At 50.6% G+C, this 24,743-nt stretch overlaps 1 protein-coding gene across 2 annotated transcripts; it reads left to right on the top strand.

Moving 5' to 3' along the window:
* The first annotated feature begins 523 nt into the window (after positions 1 to 523).
* On the top strand, positions 524 to 13,540 carry Spindoc (spindlin interactor and repressor of chromatin binding). Of its 2 annotated transcripts, XM_027944714.3 has the most exons (7): positions 524 to 906; positions 4,131 to 4,460; positions 4,549 to 4,698; positions 4,841 to 4,966; positions 5,107 to 5,304; positions 9,049 to 9,151; positions 12,750 to 13,540. In XM_027944714.3, exons 1-7 carry the CDS (start codon positions 780 to 782, stop codon positions 12,880 to 12,882), a joined length of 1,167 nt encoding a protein of 388 aa, XP_027800515.2. In that variant the 5' UTR covers positions 524 to 779; the 3' UTR covers positions 12,883 to 13,540. The 2 variants fall into 2 exon arrangements, with proteins under 2 accessions (XP_027800515.2, XP_027800516.1); XM_027944715.2 differs by lacking the exon at positions 9,049 to 9,151 and having other exon boundaries at positions 525 to 906.
* Positions 13,541 to 24,743: the final 11,203 nt, after the last annotated feature.

Below are 24,743 nucleotides of genomic sequence, written 5' to 3'. Positions count from 1 at the left end.
AGCGGTTGAAACGCGCCTACACTCCACTTGGTTCCTCTTCATCTACTCATTCCCTTGTCCCCAGGAGTCCAAAATCGTGGTTGAAAGGATGTGCTAGTCCAAGGAAACCCAAGGCGGCCAAGGTCACAGAGTTGGCAAATCTGAAGGAATTCAGTCTCCACCCTTCCAAGCCCCCACTGTTCTATTCCCCCAGGGCACCTTCTGGGTAGCTGGTCCGCGCAAAGGTAAAAGTGGCCCCGACTGAAACCTGGGGAACCTGGTAGTGTTCTTCATTGCCAGCAAACAGAGCTCGCAGCGGACAACGATCCCCGGACTCGGACAGCGACCCCCGGACTCTGCGGGTTGCGCCCGGCGACCCCAGCCCGGGGAGTCTACACAGGCACTGCCAGCCCGCACAACCCTTCCCGCCGACTGTGCGTCCCCGGGCTCTAACGGGGCCGCGTGCCTGGGGCGGGGTCTGGGCGGGACTGCGCGCGATTGGCTGCGCCGGGCCTGGGGGCGGGCCGGCGGGCGCCGCCGACAATGAGCCTCCATAAAAGGGAGCGGCGGGGTCTGGAGCCCCGGATTGAGACCTGCCGGCCCGGGGTCCCCACTCGCTGAGGTGTGTCGCGGGCGGGGCGGGCGAACCCCGGGCGGCGCGGAGGGGGCTGCTCCGGCGGGTGCACGGGGCGGGCCGCGGGCCCGGCGCGGGGCCGGGCGGAGGCGGCCGCCGGTGGCGCGCCGAGGCCTGCGCGCCCGTCCTCCGGCGTCCGGTCACCGCAGTCGCCCCCGGCCGCACCATGGCTCTGAAGGCCGAGGGAGCCGCGCTGGACTGCTTCGAGGTGACGCTTAAGTGTGAGGAAGGGGAGGACGACGACGAGGCCGTGGTGGTGGCGGTAATCCCGCGGCCGGAGCCGATGCTCAGAGGTGAGGATGGGAGGGGACCCCTCTTCCGCCTCACGGTCCGAGCCGGGGGGGCTCAGGCCGCCCCTCACTGGCCGGGGTCCGAGCGTGGCCACCCCTGCACCCGCTCGGGTCTGCGGGCCGGGCGCCCCTCCCGCTCGGGCCCGGGCTCGGGCCCGGGGCGCGCTCTCGCTCCTCCCCCACCAGCGCTTGGAATCTAAGGCCTCTCCTAATTCCCCCTCCTTCCCCAACCCCCGCCCAGGGTCTGGAGACTTCGATCCACGCCCCGCGCGCTCCGGATCTTCCGGTGCCCGAGCGCCCCCTCGCCCGGGCCCGGCGCGGGAGGCCTGATCCCCCGAGGCGCTGGGTGTCCACAGCTTGCAGTCTCCCTGCCCGACCAGGCTGTGTCCTAGGCCGAGGGGTGGCCCGGCCTCTAGGCCCCAGTAGCTAGGTGTCCCGAGCGATTTGGAGGGTGGAGGCAAGAGCCCTATCTAACCTCCAAAAGAATTCCAAGTATAAATCTTTTCCTCCCCCAACCCCATCTGCAGGCCTCCCACTTGCATAAGCCACAGGTGTCAGATTCTTGAGCGAACATGGGCGATGAATGGAACTGCGCACAGCACCTAGTTTGGGAAAAGCAGTTCTTGCCAGGGGGCTTCCTGAAAGAAGCCATCTAAAAGGAGATTAGGCATGGGAGGGGATTCCCAGGAACAATCTGGGAACATTCTCTTTCCCCTCCCCCTTCACCAATTTCCTTAGTCCTCAGGAGCTTGCAAATCCTAAGAAAACAAAGAGCCATCTTTGTGGAAGACATAATGTTCTTGAAAATGAGAATATTTCTTCATTTTCCAGTATCTCCTTGGGTGAGGAGAACAGTACCCAAAAGAGTTTGAGAGCAAAGCCATTCACTGTCACTTAAAAATAATGATATACTCTCTCTGTACTCACTGCCTCTTATCCTCCAATCAGGAGTGTTATAAAATTAGGGAAATAAAGGCCACATCCTTCTCAAAGCATTCAGTCCAACACACACGTTATTTTCCTGCTTGCACTGATATTTATGGAGTGCTTGCTCTTATTGTCAAAGGCTTTCTTAGTTAATCCCTTCAACTTCCCTTCATAGGTTGCCTGTCCCCACTGTTAGGGAGGAAATAGAAGTCTAGAGGTTCGTTTATTCATCCAATATTTTTTGGGCACTTACTATATGGTAGGCACTGTTTTAGTCTGGGGTGGTAACAGGGGCAAGGCAGATGAAACCCTGTCCTTGTGGAACATACATATCCCAGCAGCTGACACATAAATAAATATGGTATGTAAGGTGGCAGTAAGTGGTTATGCTAAAGTAATATAAGGAGAAAGGGTGAGTAGGAGTTTTATTTGGTGCCTAGACTAATTAGAAAAGGCTTCTCTAATGAGGTGAATTTTGAGCACAGAACTGAAGAAAGTTAAGGAAACCAGCCTTACAGATGGCTGGAGGAAGAGCATTGCAGACAGAAAAGCAAGTGCAAAGGTTCTGAGCCACTAGCTTCTCAAACAATTTGGGTATGAGAGGGGAAAAAAGTGAATTTAAAGTTTTTGAGGCAAGTGGAAAGAAAATATTTTGCTTAGATGGAGGAGACTGAGTGTAGGTTTATGTAATATTGGAAGTTAAGATTAGAATATGGTATGGTAAGTTCCAGATGTGTTACAAGTCCAAGTGGAGAGATCTGATAAATAGTTTGGATATATGAGTCTAGACTTCATGGCAGAGTTCTGCTGGAGGTCAGGAAATAGGTGAGAAAGAAACCAGAGGAAAGAAACCAACAGAAGAAAAGGGGTTCAAGGACTAAATCCTGGAATACTCCAGTGATTACAGGTTAGAGATCGAATCAGTCCAGTATCAGGTAATCCTGAATGCCGCTACTTGCCATATTCTGTTCTTGATTCTGGACTTAAGTACAAACCATCAGAAATCTGTCCTGTTGGGCCGGGGATGCAGCTCAGTGGAAGAGCACTTGTCTCCTATACACAAAGCCCTGGTTCAGTTGGTAGCACTGCAGGGTATGGGGGAGTGCCCTCATTGAAGCTGACAGTGTGGAGGGGACACAGTGCACAAGTGAAACACAATGCTATGTTGGGAGGAAACAGTGCAGTAAAAGGAAATGAGGTGCTTAGGTAGGGGAGGTGGTAGCTTCCTGGGCTCCAGCACAGACCTTGCCTGGATGCCTTCAGCAGTGACTTGGAAGAAGCAAGATAGCTGTAAAAATATCTGAGAAGACACGATGAAGGAGACAAGAATCAGCACAGGTGACTAAGAGCAACAGGGGAAGTAAGGGAAGGTGGTCCCTGGCTATCAGTGATGAAAATCAAGATGGAGAAATTGATCAGGAGGTAAAGCTGAAGAACTGCCTTCTGGGTTTAGCATTGGCGACCTTCTTGGAGCTGGTTCAGGGAAGTGTGGGGAAGAAAGCCTATTGCAACTAAGAGGTCAAGATTCTGTCCAGAGTCACACAGGAGAGCAGTGCAATCCACCTGGGGCCTGAGTTGTCCACTTCTGAGCCAAGGCTCATATCCCTTCCAAATGCTACCCTTTCACCTCTTCCACACAGCCCTCAGGTGCTAGCCCTCCCATGTTTGTAGTTTGTCCCATCTTCTGAATGGTGGGAGAGGTGTAGCCACAGAGGATCACAGACACTTCACAGAGGTGTTGAGCTGCCAGATTGCCTTGGGTCTGAGGCTGCCTGTGTTGAGCTGAAAAGGTTATTGGCCACGTGTGTACATGGCACCCAGCTCAATGGGAGCGAGGCCATTGCTGCCAGTGCTCTGGGCACGCTCTGAAGAACTAGGTGGCCTTTTGAAGGGGATGGAACAGGCAGGTGTGTACTTACTTACTATCAATCTTGTGGAGACAAGGTGGTAAATATAGAATGCGATGAAATATAGCATCTTTACCGTCAAGGGTACTGTGGCCTGGAGTTAGATACCCATCACCCAGCTGAGCAGGGTTGCACAGGCTAGAGAGGTTTAAGAACATAGCCTCTTGAGAAATGTGTAGTCCTAAGGCCTGGGACTAGATGAAAGAAGGTGTACTTAGGTGAAAGTAGTGTGACACTGAGCACAACCTATGTGCAACGTGGTTTGTGCCTGTGGTGTCCAGTGCAATGGAGAACATGATAGAAATACTCCCCTCTCTGCCCTACGTAGGTTTGTTATGAACATGATGGCTCATGGGTGCCTTTACTGATAGCACTCTCCCTCTCACTCCACAGTGACCCAACAGGAAAAGACACCACCACCTCAGCCCAACCTGCTGGAGATAGTTGGTGATGGCTGTGAGGAGCCTAAGCAACAAGTGTCTTGGGAACAGGAGTTCCTGGTGGGGAATAGCCCAGGAGGCAGCGGGCGGGCCCTGTGCATGGTGTGTGGAGCCGAGATCCGCTTCCCCTCAGCCGACACTGCTCGAATGCACATCCTGGAACAGCATCCCCATACCTTAGACCTGAGCCCCTCTGAGAAAAGCAATATTCTGGAGGCCTGGAGTGAAGGAGTGGCTCTTTTGCAAGATGTTCATGCTGAGCAGCCCTCCCCCCCCAGCTCAGGTAGTGGGGGAAGCAGTGGGGGCAGAGGGAGGGCCTGCAGGATCACCCACGGGAGCCATGGGAGCTCACTGGGCTTTTGTCTCTTCAGAATCAGGCCGGGATGCTGAACCAGACCCTAATGGCAATGCAGACTCTGCTAGGATGCCAGCAGAGATTGTGGTCCTCCTGGACTCTGAGGACAACGCGTCCCTCCCAAAAAGGATCCGGCCCAGGGGACTCCGTCCCCTTGAGCTGCCTGGTCAGTCAGCAGGGGAACTGGTAAGGTGGAGTGGGGGCCCGGGTGAAGCACAGGCCTGCATTCTGGGCTGCTGCCGAGCAGGTGTCCTCAGGAGCCCAGGGATGGCCGCGTGCAGGTATAGATCTAGGATCTTTTTTTACAGTTGCCCCTGTCCCCGAGCCTGGAAATAAGAAACTTCGTGGTCAGAGATGGAAGGAGTCCCCTGGGGAAGAGCCTGTCAGAAAGAAGAGAGGCAGACCTATGACCAAAAACTTGGACCCTGACCCAGGTGAGGGGAGGCCAGGGAGTGGTGGGCGCAGGCCCTCATGCAGTCCTGCAACTAAAATCTAGGTTGGTGAGCACAACGTGGGGCTCGGACCTTGTGATTTGGCCTCCTTTGCTCAAAACTCCTTCCTGTCTGCCCTCCAGACCCACCATCCCCCGACTCACCCACAGAGACCTTTGCAGCACCAGCTGAAGTCCGACACTTCACCGACGGCAGCTTTCCACCTGGCTTCGTCCTCCAGCTCTTCTCCCATACCCAGCTCAGGGCCACCGACAATAAGGACTCACATAAGGAGGGCAAAGCAGCAGAAGGCCTTCCGCAGCCAGAAAGCCCCACTCCAGGTGAGCCCTCCTCAGAGGGAGGATGGGGAAAGTTGGGCTTCTGGTCTCTGTGAGGCTGTGCTGCCCTGGAGACCAGAGAAGAGGTTGGTGCTCAGTTCCCCGGGAGACAGGATAAGGACAATGGGATTTGAGTGACCAGGGAGGCTGGCTGGAAAGCCGAGCACTTCTGAGTGCTCCTTAGGAAATTCCTGGAATTGGTCATTAGGTTGGGCTGTGCCAGTGTTCCTCAAAAGCCTCACACCCATCTCCACACAAAACTGATTTTAAGAAACTTCTAGCCAGGCATGGTTGTGCACACCAATAATCCCAGCTTATTGGGAGGCTGAGGTGGACTGATCAAAAGTTTGAGGCCAGCCTGGGCAGCTTAGCAGGATATTGTCTTAAAATTAAAAAGGCTGGGGAATATAGCTCAGTGGTAGATCAACCCTTGGTTCAATTGTCAATAACAAAAGGAAAAAAAAAAAAACTTTATGCAGTTCATTTGGTACTTACAAAAATATGTTATAGTTAAAGGGCAGATGCCCATCACCTTTTTCAGATGGAGAAACTGAGTCTCAAAAAAATGGTTCCTTCTCAGTCGTTGCATGAATTTCCTATTTGCTGCTTGAACAAATTGCCACAAACTTGGTGGCTTTTAAAACATGGTTCTAGAGGTCAGAAGTCCAATATGCGTCTCCCTGAGCTATATTCAAGGAGTTGGTAGGGCTCTGTTCCTTTCTGGAAGCTCTAGGGAAATTAGTTTCCTCACCTTGCATGACTTCTAAAAGATGCTCACATTGCTTGGCTTGTGGCCTCAAAGCCAGTAGTGGTTCATAGAGGCTCCCAGCAGAGGTCTTGGGTTCAGAGTCATCTGCCTCTCTCTTCCCTGTTTAAGGATGCTTAAGATGATACACGCCTGTGTGGCTGGGATTGTGGCTCAGTGGTAGAGCACTCCACTGGCATGGGCGAGGCCCTGGGTTGGATCTTTGTACCACATAAAAATAAATAAGTAAAGGTATTGTGTCCAACTACAACTAAAACATAAATATTTGGGGGGCGGGGTTATATAGGCCTTACCCAGAGTAATCAGGGTTTTTTTGGTGCTGGGGACAGAACCCAGAGCCTGACACATACTAAGCAGGTACTCTACCACTGAGCCACATTCCCAGGCCTATCTAGTTTATTTTAGATGTAGGTATACACAATGAACTTAATTTTTATGTGGTGCCGAGGATCAAACCCTGAGCCTCAAATGTGCTAGGCGAGTGCTTTACCACTAAGCCACAATCCCATCCCCCCTATCTAGTTTTTAGTTGGCAGATTAGCATCCTTAATTCCCCTTTGCTGTGGAATAAAACATTCCCAGCTTCTGGAGATTTGGACATGGCCATCTTTGGTAGCCATAATTCTGCTACCAAGCAATGCAGAATTGAGACTGGAATGCATTGTATGGGGGCAGAAGCCCAACCTGGTTCCCCTCTCAGCTCACAGCATCCCAGGCCCAGGAAGTGCTTCCTGAATAGTAAAGGGGTCACCTGGGAAGTGCTGTGTCCTTTTCCCAGCTTGTTGGAAATGTGCATGTGGAGTTAGAGCCCGGGAAAGATGGTTAGTCAGGTGGGTAGAGGCTCCCCGGTGTGGTGTTCTCAAAAAGGTGAACTTATCTACTTCTGCAGATCCCCTATGCACACTAGTAGGTCCCACTGTTAACAGTCTTTTAACAAAGCTCTGTGTGGGTGTGTGCATGCTTGCTTTTATTTATTTGTTATATTTATTTTTTTCTTAACGTGGGCTTCACCCCTTTACATAGATCACACTTTAGTTATCTCAGCTTGAGCCAACTCCAGCGCTGCCTCTAGACCAAAGCATGCTGCTTAGACTTGAGCATTTTTTTTTTCTTTTTTGAGAGAGGGAATTTTTTAATATTTATTTTTTAGTTTTCGGCGGACACAACATCTTTGTATGTGGTGCTGAGGATCGAACCCGGGCCGCCCGCATGCTAGGCGAGCGCGCTTGAGCCATATCCCCAGCCCTTCTTTTTTTTTTGGTACCAGGAATTGAATTCAGGGGTACTCGACTACTGAGCCACATGTCCAGCCCTATTTTGTATTTTATTTTAGAGACAGGGTCTCACTGACTTTCTTAGCGCCTCTTAGTTGCTGAGGCTGGCTTTGAACTCATGATCCTCCTGTCTCAGCCTCCTAAGCCATTGGGATTATAGGCATGTGCCACTGAGACTGGCCTGGGCTTCATTTCTGTCTCCTTCCCCTCCTGGGGATCCTTTAAATGGATGGCCTCTCTAGGGTTTAATAGATCTTTTCTTTTTCTGTTTTTATTTTTTTCCCTGAGTACTAAGTATTGAGCCCAGGGGATTCTATATCCCTGGCCTGTTTTATTTTCTTTGGGGACAGGGTCTCACTAAGTTGCTGAGGCTGGCCTCAAACTTGTGATCATCCTGCCTCAACCTTTCAAGTACCTGGGATTATTAGATGTGCACCTTGACACCCAACAGGTCTTCTGGTTTCATACTCAGAGGGAGTCTTTGTTTCTAGTCCTAGGGTGCTTTGTGCAGAAACTCTACTGGTCTGGGGTAGTGAGTAGAAGAGAAAAGAATCCCTGAGATTTTAGGATCTTTTGGTGTGAGTGGGCAAAGAGAGAAGGATAGGACTCTACAACCCAATCAGATGTCAAGAGATGGCAGTGTGGCAGATGTTTTAGCAGTTGTAGAATTTATGGAGGTTGGAGATGGCCATAGGAGACACTGAGTAGCAACAAGTGTCCCTGGAGCCCAGCCCCAAGGAATCAATCTTAAGAAATCACATGAGTGATTTGACCCCAGTCTGTCTTGGGACACTGCTGGAGGCAGGGGGATTTTCAGGAATGGTGGGCACCCATGGTGCTTCCAAGTAGAGCAAAGGCTCTGGCTTGAGGTTTTGGGGCATTTCAGAATACCCAAGGCTGGGGATGTGGCTCTAGGGTAGAGCATTTCCTAGCACACATCAGGCCCTGGGTTCAGTCCCCAATATCTGTCTTTCACACACAAAAGAAACCAGAGCTATTTGAGTAAAGAGCCTGCCACTGTTTCTTTCTTTCTTTTTTTTTTTTAAACAATTTAAAACTCACGGCTCTGAGAATTGGAAAAATTCACTGTGGTCACATTAGTTGAGCTAATAGATAAGATTAGATAGTCTGAGAAGGTTTCTAGAACTTTTCAAGGACCTTGCTACAAGAGGGTGGGGTGTTGTCCAAGCCAGCAGAGAAAGTGAGCCAAGAGGACCCACTCACAAGTCATGGGGGAAAAACCTCTTTCTTGCTGGTGTTTGATTTGAGCAGGACCCTGAGGTCTGGTTAGGAAATTTTGGCCAAACAGTATTTCCAGACTGGACCATGGAGGAAGCACAGTGAGAGGGCACATGTGTACCCATGAGTGTGAGCTTTGTGAGGTCTTTGTTTTTGTTCACTGCTGAGTCCTTAGCACCTAGAGTAGTGCCTGGCACAAAGAAAGCCCTCAGTGACAATTGATTGGAAAGTTGAGCTGGGCACAGGCCTGCCTGCCTTTAATCCCAGCTACTCAAGACGCAGGCTTGCTTTTCTCTTTAGGCCAGCCTGGCAAATTTAGCAAGACTCTTGTCTCAAAATAAAAAGGAGTGGGGGTTTGGCCCATTGGTAGAGTGCCTACCTCACATGCGTGAGGCCCTGGGTTCAATTCCCAGTACTATAAGAAAGAAAGAAAAGACAGATGATTGACTACCTTCACTTGTCATTCAGGTGGTGACATTTCCAGAGTCCCTGTCCAGAGATTGGCCTTAGTGAGAAACAAGGGGAATGGGTCCCAGCCTCTGCAGGAGGAGTGGGTCTCTGTGGAACGCATGTAAGCACATACTCACAAATTGGAGAGAAAAAGGGGTGGTGGGGTGGGAAGCAGAGGAATTGGGGCAGGACAGGAAGGGAAACAGTTTGCCTTTTTTTTTTTTTTTTTTTTGGCACTTGGGATTGAACCCAAGGGTTATTAACCACTAAGCTACATCCCCAGCCCTTTTTATTTATTTTTTTCATTTTGAGACAGGGTCTTATTGCTGAGGTTGGCCTCAAACTTGAGATCCTCCTGCCTCAGCCTCTTGAGTCACTGGGATTATAGGCATGTGCCACTGTGCCCAGCCCAGCTTGCTTTTTTATATCCCTGGAGCTCTGGATCATTTCCACATCTCAGGCCTTATTCTCCTGACCTCCTCTCCCTACCTATCCTTTACCTACCTCTTCCCTTCTTGCTACCAGGAAGAACTGGCGCAATTCATTAGTCCCCAAAGATAATGGCCTTTTCTATACTGCCTCTCTTCTCTTTCTGGAATCTGCTTGAGTAAAATGTGCATCCTCAACATTCCACGCCAAAACTGCTTTTTGGCAAGGTTGCCCTTGACTTCCATAAAATGAATTTAGTGAGATCTGGTGGCTTGAAAAGTCCCTAGCGTATTTGAACTCTTGCTATGTATTAAACTTTCCTGGTATGCTATTTTATGAAAGTAAAGCATTATGGAAAGTGATACAATTTTCATTTTACACAAGAGGACTCGGCTAGATGTGGAGGCTCACCCTCTAGTCCCAACTAAGCTGAGGGGTTCAAGATCAACTGGGACAATGTACCAAGACCCCTGCCCAAAGAAGGGTGAGCTTGGGGTAGCTCAGTGGTAGAGTCCTTGCCTAGCATATTCGAGACCCTGGATTCCGTCCCCAGCCCTAGAGAAGGAAAAAAACGCCCATGGGTTCTGTCCTCTGCTTGTCATCCCATATCTTGTCATCCCATATCTCTTCCCCATCAGCCTGTAACAAAACTGTCATTTCTCCCTTGACCCCCCCATCCCTCTAGTCCCTGACCCACTTGTCCCCAACGATAATGGCCTTTTCTATATTGCCTCTCTTCTCTTTCTGGAATCTGCTTGAGTAAAATGTGCATCCTCAACATTCCACGCTGAAACTGCTTTTTGGCAAGGTTGCTCTTGACTTCCATAAAATGAATTTAGTGAAATCCCTGGTCCTCCCTCTCTTGACCCCGGGGTAACAGTGGCCCTGTCTCCCACCTTCCTGGCAGTAACTGTCTTCCCTTGGTTCTCTGGAGCTGCTTGCCTGCCTTGATGCCTCCCCACTGGCTGTTGCCTCTGTTTCTGTTGCTTGTTTATCCCCCCCCCCCTCCCCCGGAAACAGTGTGTTATCTGTCTTGCCCTTTCTAGAACGGGAACTCCTTCAGATCAAGTTGTCCCTGGTGGCCAGAGCACCCCTGGCCCAGAATAGGCGCTGTTTCTGTGTGGTGTGTTAAATCCCCCGCTCCCTGGGAGAGCCATACAGCTCACAGTTCTGCCGTTTGTGTGTTTGTACCCCATATTTACCCTCCATCTCTCCTTGGTTCCAGCCTGTCTCCCAGTTCCCCAAGTGATATTACTACTTGGTTGACTCAAAAGACTTCTAAACTTCCAAACTGAACCTCCGGTCTCCTCCCCAGGTCTCATCGCCCTCTGCCAGCCTACCCTAACCAGCCGCTTTCCCAATAAACTGGCAGACCCATCCTTCACTTTGTTCTTCCCAAACCATTGGGATCCTCCTTTTCTGTTCCTCTCCAACCCCACATCAGTCCACAAGCAGATCTCCAAAACTCTCCCTGCCTCCCCTGCCGCTACACACACCTGGTTCTGGCAGCAACCTTCTACTGGGCTATAGTTCCAAGCTTTGCCCAGGTGCTCTGCTCTTGCCAGCACCCCATCTCCCTGCCGAAAGCTCAGGTTAGATCTGGCCACTTATCTGAGCAGAACCCTACAGGCTGCTCCCATCACACTTCAGATTAAGCTAGAGTCTTCATGGGGCTGGTTATTCTTCCTCCAGACTCCTGACCTCTCCCACCACACTGCCTCCCTCGCACAGGCAGCACTGGCCTTAATGGTCCTGCAGCAGCGGGCAGGCTCCCCCACCTCTGCACTTGCCCTTCCCTCTGCCCAAGACGCTAGAGCCCCACTCACTTCATAGCTGCCCTTTGATGTCCTCTGCATCTCAGCTCCCTGATGTGTGCGTGCAGCTTTGCATCTACTCACATGATATTCTGCAGCTTTTACTTGATTGTCCTTTTTGGCTTTCACCACTAGACTATAAATTCCAAGAAGGCACATGGTCAGCTCCATACACCACTGTGTCCCTAGCGACTAGAACAGCGGTGTGCACATCGTAGTAGTTGCTCAGGAAGTTATTGTTGAAATGAGTGGGATTCAGTCTTCCCTCAAGGAGCCAATAGTTACCCAGAATGCAGACTGCCTTGTGTGAACACAAACAATTGCAGCCAGTTGTGGTAGTGCGTGCCTGTAATTCCACCTACTTGGGAGTCTGAGGCAGGAAATTCTCAATTCAAGGCCAGCCTCAGCAACGTACAAGACCCTGTCTCAAAAGGAACTGAGGGTGTAGCTCAATGGTGGAGTGCTTTCCTAAGATGCAGAAGACCCTGGGTCCATCCCAGTACCCCCCCAAAAATTGCTAAATTGTACAACCAAGTAATAGCTGATAAGTCATTTTGTTTTTATTGTAATCATTAGCACAACCATTCTACAAATAATTGGATTCAGTGTTTTCCATACATGCATACATTGTGCATTGATGATATCCAACCACCCTTCTACCCTATCCCTTTCCCCCTTCCTGGTAAGTCATCTTAAAAACTCTGGTGAACCATACAACAAAATTATATCTGTTCTCTCTATCACATTTTAATAACTGTCTCTAAAAATTAGAGGGAAAAACTGCAAAGAATCCCTTTGGATACATAACATTTGCAATTGCCACTTTCTGTTTTTTGCATAGGCCCAGGTCACAGGACATTTCTGTGGCTATGCAGTGACCACAGTAATCCACCTTCCCCTGTCTCGAGACCCAGCTTTACTATTCTGAGTAGTGGTTCCATTCTGCTAAGATCAACACCTGATCCTTGTAGGCTCTCAGGAGATCACGACTGGTGAAGTTGCCAACCCAGGGCTGTCTGCCCAGTGCTCTTCTCTGTTCTGCATATTCACTTACCAGCTCTGTGGTGGGCAACACAATGTCTGGCTGGTTTGGGGTGTTCTTCACCCCACTGACCCCTCCCCCATGCAGGCAGAGCTTCTTAACCTTAGGGTTGCCCTTGGGTTATGTGAAAGTATTCGGCTGGAGGTGAGAATTGGGGAAGAGACATCCTAGGTAGTCCCCTCTGCCCAAGTTCATGAGGGAGGAAGGCTTCAGAGCAGCATCCCAGTGATGGCCAAGAGGGCTCTGAAGCTGGCAGTGCTGGAGTCATCCAAGAGTGGAACCTCCCACTGTTCTCAGGCCTCCTTGGGGCCAGGCACAGGGCTGTGAATGAAGATGAGGAAAGCTGGGGACAGGTGGGTTGGTTGCAGAGCTGTCACTACCACCCCAGGCTCTGGAAGGCCCTGACTCTGCTCTCTGCTCTCATCCCTGCCCAGATCCCCCTCCGGGGCTTCGCGGGACACTGGATCTCCAGGTTATCCGAGTGCGGTTGGAGGAGCCCCCAGCGGTCAGCCTCTTGCAAGATTGGTCCAAGCACCCCCGGGGCACCAAGGGAGTGGGAACAGGTGATACCCCAGACTGGCCCACAGTTCTGTCAGAGTCCAGCACTACTGTGGGGGGGCAGCCAGAGGCAGGAAGTGGGGTGTAAGTTGTTGCTTTCCTGGAGAGGGAGGGAGAAAGGGCAGGAGGGAGGAGGCAGTGTCCCCCTTTGGCTTATAGCTCAGAGCTGCCTGGCTCAGCCACCCAGAGTTTTAAAACCAGGTGCCAGGGCAGGAGGGAGGGGTGGGGCAACGCCCATCCACTCTTGCTTCAGAGTACTGGAGGATGCCTGCCCCTGGCTGGGTCTGAGGCTGGATCCGAGGTAGAGGGTGGCCGAGGCTGTCGTGTGGTAGGGCATTGGGCCAGTGGAGAACACCTATCCTAGTCCTTTACTGACCCACACCTCTGTCCCCTGCACCTCCTCCCGCCCTCTCTTGGTCCCCCACCATTCTCCCCTGGCACAGTGCCTTACACAGAGGTGGTCATGAGGGGGTTTGAACTGAGTCCCACTACCTCGGGGGACACCTCTCCTCCCCCACTTGTTTAGGCTTCTACACTAGGAGGCCTCCATTACCTCTTCCCACTCCATCCCTGCAGAGGGGCTCCATTCACCCCCACTCTCCCTTTCACCTCTTTTCCTGTTGTATATATCACCTTTGTTGACAATAAATTATTTTTTTTTAATTAAGAGAGTTCCGTGTGGGCCTTCATTGGGGAAAGGGCCTCCCAGAACAAGCCTGGGGGCAGGAGGGCTTGAAGATAGTCATGGGTGGGAGCCAGAAGGCCACCTGTCCCAAGGATGGAGTAGCAAGAGCAGGGCAGGGCTCTAGCCTGGGCCCGCTGACCAGGCTTGACCTGGGGTCACTGCATCTTATCCCCACTCTGGAAATGGCGTCAGAAGCCCATTTTAACAGATTATATCTAATGATACCTGGTAGGCCTCTGTCCAGGCAAGGAACTGTAGGGGCCAGGGGCACTCACGCCCAAGGAGATGAGGGTTATGACCTTTCTGAAGGGAAATGATCCCAGTCTGCCTGCAGGTAAAGAGATGTCACGAGGTGACATGAGGTGGGTGGGTGAGTGGGTGAGTCCTGGCAGCCTGCCTTCTCTAGTAGGTCTGCACCCTCCGCCACACAGCTTCCTCCCACTTCAGTTCTCTTGAGATTCTGTAAGTCCTGAACAAATCCACCTCAGGCTGAATCTGTTTGGTCTTGCCCTCTCTGGTGAGATGGAGTCACAGGCAGCTCCCTCTCAAACCCTAAGCTGCACTGTCCTGTTCAGAACCCCCCAGCAGAAGTCGTGAGTAGGGCTGAATGCCTGCTGCACTGAGAAGTGAGGTGCACTTTGGGAGAGGTGGGGATCAGGGCTTGGAGGGCATCGTCCCCACAGAGCACTGACCAGAAAGTTCATCTCCATCAGGAGGGTCTGGGCATCAGCAGTAGAGACTGTATGCTGGCCTGAACTGGTGTCACCTGTGGGCCAGGTGGGTTCTTAGAACGTGGTCCTTTCACCTGATTTGATAAACTTGGGAGAATGAGCTCAAGAATATCCAGGGTCCTTGTCTGGAGGAGGCTAAAAAACAGGTGTGGAGAAGCAGGCGAGGATTCAGGCTACTTTGCCTCTAGCCATTGCGGTGGCAGGAGGGCCACGGAACTCTTCACCTGTTTCTGCAGATAGGTAAAACTTGTGAACTACCTAACAGGAGGAATCAAATAATGCTAAGTCTGGCTTTGAAAGCACAAGTGTTCATTGCAGGTGATTTCTGTCCGTCAATGGTGTAACTGTGTTTACATTTATACCGATGTGCTTTTAAGACAACATGGATGTGTCACTGAGTGTTTACACTTGAAAAAGCATATACAAAAGTTTGTTGTAAAATTATGATGCCAGTGCACCTTTGTTTCTATTATATGACTTGTGGCCCCCTAGACTGTGAGCTCCTTCCGGGCAGGAACCAGATTGCATTGACTTTGTTTTCTTAGTGCCCTGCACTGGGCCTGGCACATAGTAGGTGCTCAATAAATGTTTTGTCAAGTGCCTTCTCGGTGTACATTCCTGTGCTGTGTGTATTCCTGTGTGACATTTTTGCATGCTGGACCCTAGGGTGTATTCTCTGCACAAGGGTGTTGCCATTGTGAGTAGCTGACCTGATGCTTCCATGACTTAAGCTCTACATTCCAGCCAGCAGGGGGTCTGTCCAGTGGTAGCCAGGACCCTAGGGGCTGTATGACCAGGAGCTGCCTGTGGACACCTGAGCTTCCAGGGAGAAATGGAGAGTAGGGCTGAGGGCATGACTCCAGCCTAGGGTGTGGGAGGACAACAGGATGGAAGTGACATCTCAAAATCCCCTGTTTGAGAGTCCCTCCACCTCCAGCCTTGTTACCTGGATGCAAAACCAGGGAAGTGCCTTGCACAATAACAGTGATCCTCCAGGGCCGGTGGTGGCATCTTTCCCCAAGTGTGCTGTTGAGGCCCCAGCCACCAGCTTGGGGAAAGGGGTGGGGGAAGAGGGTCCTGCTGCCCTAACTCCTGAGCTATGTCCCAGCCTCCTCAGTACTCCTTTCTGAAGTCAGCCGCCTCCTGCCCCTGCCCTTGCCCTGGCCACTGCCTTCCTTGGGATTGTGATGGGCAGAGCCTTTTGGATACCTGAAAAAGAACAAATCTTTCTACACTCAGAACACTTCAGATATCAGACTGGTGGCGGGGAGGGAGATGGGGGATCCCCACACAGACAAGTTCTCCCACCCTCTGGCACTGGATACCTCATTCATTATGCAATAAGTACTGGGAGAGAGTTGGACCCCATAGGTTAAGGGCTCAGTGCCTCAACACCAACGGCAAGTCCCGAGTTGTCACCTGTACTAAACAACCAGCCCCAAATTAGGAGTTTCCACAACCCCCTCAGGTGTATTGATTTACTGTAATGGAAACATTTACTTAGTTTTATTGATTTATTATAAAGTATGTTAGGGGGCTGGGGATGTGGCTCAAGCAGTAGTGCACTCGCCTGGCATGCGCGGGTCGCTGGGTTCGATTCTTAGCACCACATAAAAATAAAGATGTTGTGTCCACCGAAAACTAAAAAATAAATATTAGAAAATTCTCTGTCTCTCTCTCTCTGTTTCTCTCTTAAAAAAAAAAAAAGGAAGTTAGGAACCAGATACCTTGTTGCTTGCCTGTAATCATTGAAGCAGGAGGATCACAAGTTCGAGGCCAGGCTCAGCAATTTAGCGAGGACCTAAGTAATGAAGTGACACCCTATCTCAAAATAAATAATAAGGGGCTGGGGTGGTGGCTCAGAGATAGAGCACTCACCTACCATGCTTGAGGCACGATCCTCAGCACCACATAAAAATAAAGGTATTGTGTCCATTTACAACTAAAAAAAATTTAAATAAAAGCAAAAAAGGGGAGGGGGTGTGCTGGGGATGTAGCTCAGATGGTAGAGTGCTTGCCTTGCATGCACAAGGCCCTGGGTTTGATCCACAGCACCACAAAAAAAGGGTTGGGGGCTGGGAATGTGGCTAAGTGGTTAAGCGCCCCTGGGTTCAAAGCCCAGTACCAATAAACAAATAAATAAATAAGGTTACAAAGGATATAGATCTACAGCCTGATGACAAAGGTACCTGGGGCTTGGTGTGCAAGGGCCCTGAGCACAGGAGCTGCGGTCCTATAGGTGTGCTGGCCTCCCGCTAAGCTGGACGCTTTCGGACCCTCATTGTTCAGGGTTCTCACAGAGGCCTCATTAGGCAAGCCTGATTAAATCACTGGCCATTGGTGAGTCACTGGTCTCCAGCCCCTCCTCCCTCCCCGGAGGTCAGAGGGTGGGACCGAAAGTTCCAATCCTCTGATCGTGTGTTTTGTTCGACTAGCTACCAGTCCCATCCTGCCGGAGTCGCCAGAGCTTGAACTCAGGTGTGGCGGCAAGGGGCTCGTTATGAATAACAGAAGAGGCTCCCCTCACGCCTCTCAGGGTTTGGGACCGCTCTGAAGCGAAAACAGACTTTCCTTCTATAGCACAATACCACTAACCATCTGAGGCGACTGAGACGGAGCTGCGACTCCCTCCCGAAGAGAAACTGGAGCCTGTTGGAGGTGTGACTAGGAAAGGGTGTGACCAGGGTGGGTGTGGTAGGAGGGGCGTGGCCATGAAGGGGGCGGACCCCAGCCATGCGACTCCGGGGTACAGGCTTTTTTTCTCTTCTGCTCCTGAACCGGTGGATGTTCCTCCAACCAGTGGTTCCCATCCCTCTACGTTGAATGATGTGGTCACGTGGAACACGCACGCACACACACACACACACACACGCACGTGGAGCTGGGCTCAACTGAGACTTGGTCCATTGAGGGCCATTTGTAAACTGAAGCCCTGCCTACCCTTGAGGGGTGGTAGGGGGCTGGAGGCTGGGATGGGTTTGCAGCTAGTGTCCACCCCCAACCCCGGAGGGCTCTCTCGAGGGAGTACCTGTTGACATCCCAGCGTTCACACAAGGGGAAAAGGGGTGCATTGACTCTGCTGTACCCCACGTCTGCAGTACCCTACCTTCCCAGGGTCAGGTGCCCCAGGCCAGGACCTTGACACAACCACATCTGGACAGTCCCTTTCTCCCCCATTCTATGGACAAATGTGCCAGTCCCCAAGAAGTCTTTGTCTTTTCCAACAGCAGCTAAAGCCTCAGGTCTCCAGGTCCCCACATCTAGGGGGCAGAGGAAGCAGAAGCAGTGGGGGAGAGGGTGACGGCCCAGAGGTGGATTCCACCAATATCAGTGAAGGACCTCACCCGCAGGCACTGTGGTAGGAACTGAGGGGCACCAGGCACCTGCCCTAGTTTCCTCAGGGTGTCACAGGAAAAGAGATATCTCTGAAGGAGGATATGAGGAGTTCCTGCAGAGAAGGGGGAACTTGACTCAGGACCAGTGGGTTGCTTGGCACATGGGACCCAAAAGAATGTCAGCATGTGCCAAATGCATAAACAGATTATTTAGAGAAGTAGATGCATAATCAAGGAAGCTCCAGGTCCATCTCCAGAGGGAGAAACAGCAACCTGCTGAGCAGGGCTGTGAATATTTATAGAGGGATATTTGCTAGGGGCGGCAGGAGAGATGGAGCCAGGGCGGAGCTACACAATTATGCACCATTTCCCCTTGTTCAACCTATGCCCTCAAGTTACCTTTGCAGTCAAGGGCCTGGGCTATTCTCTCAGGAGTTGTACTTGTTCAATGGGGCTTTCTGCATTTCAGTGGTTCTTGGGTGTTTCCCGCATTTCAAATTCAAGGGCACTTCCTTTAAGGTTCATTATCTCTCCTTTTTCCCCAAATTCCCATCTCAGTGGGTCACTCCACATTGTGCCCACTCTATGTATGAGGAAACTGAGGCACAGGGAGATGAACATGGTGACTTGCCTCCCTTTCCAGAGCAGGTAAAGGAGCAGAGCCAGCCTGAGCCCAGGTTCCTCTGGTTCCAGAGCCCAGCTGTCCACCGTACAACATTTCCTGGCACTGGTCCTGGAACGTGCTGGGATCCTGCCCTGTGCTTGGCAGTGCTGATTGGAGGGACTCACCACAGATGTGAAAGGGTGCTCATCTCCTCAGGACCCTGTGACAATGACAGAGATCCAAGCCCAGGGCTTCAAGGGCGGAGGGCATCCTGTTTCTCACCTGCCCCTTTCTCCTCAAGGTGGGTCCTGGGCCTCTGGGTAGGCCCTGGCCTCCAGCCCTGGCCTCCCTGTTTGACCTCTAGCCCTGACTCAGCCTGAGTTTCCGTGTTTGGAAGGTACAAAAGCAGTGACTGGTATAGTCATACCCGTACAAGCTGAGGCCTCTACAGGGGGCACGGCATGGGGGATGGGGCTTTCCATCCCAGACCCTCAGGATCCTCTCACTCCCCTGGAGCAAGGCTTTCCATTTGCCCACTACAGCACCCCTATCTTCCTGAATGAGGTGCCCGCACCCGTCTCACTGAGTTCAGATTTATGGTCAGATTTATGCAGTGGCCACAACTCACAGCCCAAAGCCAAGCAGACCTGGGTTCTGTCTGTGAGCTGGTTGAGAAGCAAGTGGTCCCCAGACATTCTGGAGTGATCCCCTCGCCCTCATGGCCTCATTGTTCTAGGCATTGAGAATATAGCCAGGAGCATGGTAGACAAACCACTGCCATGAGTCCCCCAACCCAGGGGAGTCTGACAGTAACATCCTCCTAGGAATGAGTGCCAGGAAGAAAGAGAGCATGAGGGAGGGGTGCTCATTTTAATTTATTCTTTTTTTTTTCCCAATAAGTGGATACTCATTGACCAATCGGGGAATATGCACACAGACTAAATATTAGATGATATTAAGGAAATACTAATTTTTTGCCATTCTGGGAATGGAACCCAGGGCCTCACACATGCTAGGCAAGTGCTGTACCACTGAGCTACATTCCTGACATTTTTTACTTTTTTTTTTTTTTTGACACTGGGAATTGAACCCAGGGGTGCTCTACCACTGAGCCACATCTCCCAGTCTTTTTTTTTTTTCAATTAAATTAATTTTTTTTATTGGTACCAGGAATTGAACCTAGGAGCTTTTGCTGCCAAGCTGCACCCCCAGCCTTTATTTTAAGACAGGTTCTCACTAAGTTGCTTACATCCTCACTAAGTTGCTAAGGATGGCCTCGAACCTGTGATCCTCCTGCCTCAGCCTTTAATTTTTTTTATGTTGATACAAGGTCTCCCCAACTTGTTGAGTATCTCACTAAATTCCTGGGGCTGGCCTTGAACTTGCTGTCCTCCTGCTTCAATGTTCTGAGTCACTGGAATTACAGGCAAATGCTACTGTGCAAGAGATTTTCTTTCCTTTTTCCCCCCCTTTTCCTTTCCTTCCTCCGTCTCTCCTGCTGGCCCTCTTGCTTGTTTGCCTCCTTCCTTTCTTACATGGTGATTTGTTCTGTAGACAGATTTTCTTTATTCTGGATCTGGTTGATTGCATGTCCATGACCTTGTTTAGCAAGTTCATCCATCCACAAAGGCCACTGTTTTTTCTTTTTTCTTTCTCTTTTGTGGTTTTTGAGGATGGAACCAAGTGCTCCACCACTGAGTTATACTCCCAGCCCCACAGGGGCAACTTTGAAAAGGAGGCTAGAAGGGCTTTTTCAGGAGACATTTAAGCAGATAATCTCAATGAAGTGAGGGAAAGAGGCAGGTGGTTAAGTAGGGACAGACTTCTGGGCAGAGGGGACGCGAGTGCCAAAGCCCTGTTCCCTGGGATTCATAGACCCCTGGAATTTTCTAGGCACTGTTTGAGGGCAGGAGAGTGGGACACCACCATGAACTGGAACAGGCCCCTGCCCTCTGTGGGGCTGTGGACCTCAGGAGTACCTTTCTGGGGGAGGAGGTCAGGGAGGAGAGCTGGAGTGTTCCTGCTGGACAGCTGGCTTTGCATGTTCAAGGACCTCAGTTTAATCCCCAGCAGCACAAAAAGAACAGATGAAGAACAGATTCAGAAGGGTGCAGGCTCTGTCCCATGCCCTTCCTGTCCCATCTCCCCAGATTAAGACAGTGTCCTCCGTGGGCCCTTGGACCTTCTCAAGCATTGCAGGCCTGGTCTGAGCAAGGTTGTCAGATGCGTGGCCTCCTCCATCACAGGTATGATGCCAGGGTCATGGGCAAGGAGAGGGAGACAAATGTCTTTGCTGGTTTAGGATTTTGGAGCTGGAAGACCCCAGATAGAGCCGAATATACCTCCCTTTCATTGTACAGAAAAGGCCGCAGAGGCCCCCACAGAAGGAGGGAGCTACCTAAGCCACGTGCCACCAGCTCCCTCCCTTCTGATCCAGTGTTGATTTTCTGAGAAGTGGGGAGGATATAGCAGAGAAATGTGAACGAACACTGGAGAGGCCGGCCAGCACTCACCTAATAATCTAAAGCAACCTCCCTCCTATGTGTACTATGTGGTGGCCAGGCCCTGGGCCTAAGCGTGTTTCATATATTAACTCATTATTTATTTATTTATTTATTTATTTTTTAGAACCCAGTGACGATTAACCACTGAGCCACATCCACAGCCCTTTTTTATATTTTTATTTCGAGACAGGGGCGCGCTGAGTTGCTTAGGGCCTCGCTAAATTGCTGAGGCTGGCTTTGAACTTGAGATCCTTCTGTCTCAGCCTCCCAAGCCACTAGGATTACAGGCCTGTGCCACTGCATCCGACCTCATATTAACTCATTGTTTCTCACAAATCAGCCCTTTGAGGCGGGGACTATTATTGTCCTCATTTAACAATGGGAAAGCTAAGGTGGAGGGAGGTGGAGGGGCTTGCCTGAGATCACAGTTCCCATGGAGCAGGCTGGGTGCGCCCAGGTGGTAGGCATGTGTGTTTGTCTGCTATCCCATGCTGCGCTGCCTCTCAGGATTCTCCAGATAACAGGCAAATCTATTTCCTTATTAGTAAACTGGGGTAAATGACAATGCCTTTCTGCTCATTGTTTGAAAATTAAACGTGATAATACCCGTACAGTATACAGCTCTCAAGTTCTTAGCCAAAACCAATAAAGGAGAAGAAGAGCAGAGGTTCCTGCCCTGGTGTAGCTTACAGGTGAGTCATGGCTGGGGTGGGGGGTACTGATAAACGTCTTCTATCAGCAATACTAAGAGGCACAATTTTTCATGTTCCAACATCTCTGAGATGTCCTAGTTTAGTGTGCCATATGTCAGTGGTGACAAAATGCTTGACAGAAATTCAGAGATCTCAAGACAAATAGGGTAAAAGCTCTGTAAGATGAAAGGGTATCTGGTAAGTCAGAGGGCAGGAGAGGTCCTTCTTCACCCTGGCCATCTGACTCTTTTATTTTTATTTATTTGTTTGGGTACTGGGGATTGAACTCAGGGACACTCTACCAAATTCCCAGCCCTATTTTGTTTTTTATTTAGAAACAGGGTTTCCCCAAGTTGCTTAGCGTCTCACCATTGTTGAGCCTGGCTTTGAACTCTCAATCCTCCTGTCTCAGCCTCCCAAGTCACTGGGATAACAGGCCTGTACCACCACTCCGAGCCCCGTCTGACTTTTTTTTTTTGGTACCAGGGATTGAACTCAGGGGCACTCAACCATTGAGCCACATCCCCAGCCCTATTTTGTATTTCTTTTAGAGACAGGGTCTCACTGAGTTGCTCAGCACCTCGTCATTGCTGAGGCTGACTTTTAACTCACGATCCTCCTGCCTCAGCCTCCCAAGCTGCTGGGATTATAGGCATGCACCACTGCTCCTGGCCCCATCTGACTTTTGATCAGAGGGCAATTTTGGACTGTTCCCCTGCCCCCCTTCTCTATCCCCAGTGGTCTGCATTGGTTAGGAGGAAAAAGAATCATGCCAGGTGAGATGGCGCATGCCTGTTATCCTAGCAGCTGGGAAGGCTGAGGCCAGAGGATCATGAGTTCAAAGCCAGCCTCTGCAAAAGCGAGGTGCTGAGCACCTCAGTGAGACCCTGTCTCTAAATAAAATACAAAATAGGGCTGGGGAGGTGACTCAGTGGTTTAGTGCCCCTGAGTTCAATCCCTGTTACCTGTCACCCCCCAAAAGAGTCACAATATTTCAGAGCACTGAGAACAAGGCTGTCACTACTCCAGCACCTTTGCCTGTCCTAGGCTTCTTGCCCCAGTGCCTACTTGTGTGGGAGCAGAGTTGCCCAGGTCCTCTGTGCCTACTAGAGGCAAAAACTCCATTGCCGCAGTCTGGCTGGGCACACAATCACGAGCCACCACACAGCTTGTAGATTCAAACAGCAACTCTTTATTCCCGAACTCACACCAGCCGTCTACAATCATGTTCTGGGGAAATCCACGTTCTCTGCCCAAATCCACTCCCACTGGGCTTCTGTCTCCCAAAAAATACTGTCTGAATCCCGTGAGAACTCAAGGGGAACTCAGGCAGCAGGATACGCCCTATTCCCAGCAGGAATAATCTTAAACCTTAAACCTGGAACCTAAACCGGGAACGCCCTAATCCGCCTTGGTCCTTGAACAAGGTCACCTACATTCAATGTCACTGCAACATGGGGTACGCTGGCAAGGAAATTGTCATACCTACTTGGCTAATGGCTCCCAGCATCTCCCCCTTCTGATTAATTAAACAACAAGCAATGTGGCTTAAGGACCGTGCCTGGTAGGTTGTCCAATTCAACATATGGTTCTTACCCGTCATCGGAAAACTGACCTTTAGGCGTCAGCCTCCTGTCTTAGGTTGATACCACTGCAATTGGATCATACCCGTCACTGACTACCGGTCCAGCATAAGCCACTGGCCCCCAAATTTTAGACCATCACTAGCAGAAGGGAGGAGGATACAGAAATGCCACAACACCAAGCCAATTGACGGCTCCTTGGGAAAAATTGCATCACTGGTGACACCATCAGCAAAGATATGCCAGCACTACCACAATTAACATGGGGTGCACTGGCAAGGAAATAAAAATTGCATCACTGGTTAATCACTGTCGCAGATGTAAGAATGGCCAAGCTGGAGTTCTGGATATCAGCTGTTATGGATTTGAGTCAAATCATCTTCTTTTCGATCTGTAGAAATTGTTTTAGTTAATCTCTCTGGAATCCAAATCGGCTGCTGTTCTCCCTGTGGAAACACACAAACAAAACCCCGACTCCAGACAATCACTGGGTCAGGACCTTTCCATTGTCCTGTTAGAATATCTTTCCAAAGTACCTTAGGCTTATGTACATTTTTTGGATACAATGCCTTTCCGCAGCACTAAATCCTGATGAATCTAAATTTTAAAAAGTTTAGGGTAAAAAGCGTTATTTTAAGTTTATCTTTGGGGGATATATACCCCTTTCCACTCCATTGCCCCTTCCTTCCTTTCTGTCCCAGTGGGAGCACTGGTGACCTGGAGGACTGCTCCTAGTGGTTGGTTTCTACTTGGTCTGGGGACTGTGCTGGCTTCTTTAACTTCTGTGTTTATTTTGTTTTCAGTGGTTCAGGTTAGAAAGCTCGGAATCATCCTTAGCTCTTCTCCCTCACGTACCCCCATCTAGAAAGCCTGTCACCTCTACCTTCTGAACACATCCCAGATCCAGCCACTTCCCACTGTTCCTGCTGCTGCTGCCCAGCCTCAAGCCCCTGCCATCTCTCACTTGATTGAATGTGAAAGCCTCCTTCCTGGGCTCCCGGCTTCTGCTCCTGCCAGGCCCCTTCACCATTCTGAACCCTTTGGCCAGTTGGATCGTGCCGCTGGGTGTCATTCCTTTCACTTTGAGGGAAAGCCTTGGCCTACCAGACCTGGCTCTCCTGACCTCTCTGTCCTCTCCTCCCACTCACCTCCTCACTCACTCTTGGTTTCCCTTCTTCAAACACGCTGTGTGCACTCCTACCTCAGGAGTGCTCTCGACTTTCCCTGTTCCTGGAATGCTTTTCCCCAGATATCCGCAGAGCTCAAGATCTCTTTGCTCTCTTCTTAGTGAGGCCAACCCTGACCACCTCCATACTCCAACTTGGGCTGAGGATGCAGCTTAGTGGTAGAGCACGTGCTTAGCAAGCTCCAGGCCCTGGGTCTGATCCAAACAAAAGAAAACCCTAAACTAACTTGTTTTCTACCCCCTTCACTTGTGCATTCCTGATCCACTTTAACTTATTTTTACTACTTACAGTTACTATATTTGTCTTTCCCCTAATTGACAAGTTCTCCCCAGCTGGGTGTGGTGGTACATGTCTGTCATCCCAGCGATTTGGGGGGCTGAGACTGGACAATCACAAGTTCCAGGCCAACCTCAGCAACTGAGCGAGCTTCTGAGCAACTTAGCGAGACCCTGTCTCAAAAAAAAAAAAAAAATAATAATAATAAAAGGACTGGAGATGTGGCTCAGTGGTAAAGCATTCCTGGGTTCAATCTCCGGTACCAAAAAGAAA

The sequence above is a fragment of the Marmota flaviventris genome, chromosome 9 (assembly GCF_047511675.1).
Source record: "Marmota flaviventris isolate mMarFla1 chromosome 9, mMarFla1.hap1, whole genome shotgun sequence".
Lineage (NCBI taxonomy): Eukaryota > Metazoa > Chordata > Mammalia > Rodentia > Sciuridae > Marmota > Marmota flaviventris.
Note: the sequence above shows the minus strand (reverse complement) of the source record. Positions and strands in the feature narration are given on the sequence as shown.

Bases quoted from the DNA above. Each gene is read 5' to 3' on its own strand.
- Spindoc (XM_027944714.3), top strand. From the start codon at position 780: ATGGCTCTGAAGGCCGAGGGAGCCGCGCTGGACTGCTTCGAGGTGACG. The intron at 4,699-4,840 runs GTCAGTCAGCAG...CTTTTTTTACAG, and splicing joins CCGTCCCCTTGAGCTGCCTG to TTGCCCCTGTCCCCGAGCCT. The intron at 5,305-9,048 runs GTGAGCCCTCCT...CTTGTCATTCAG, and splicing joins GCCAGAAAGCCCCACTCCAG to GTGGTGACATTTCCAGAGTC.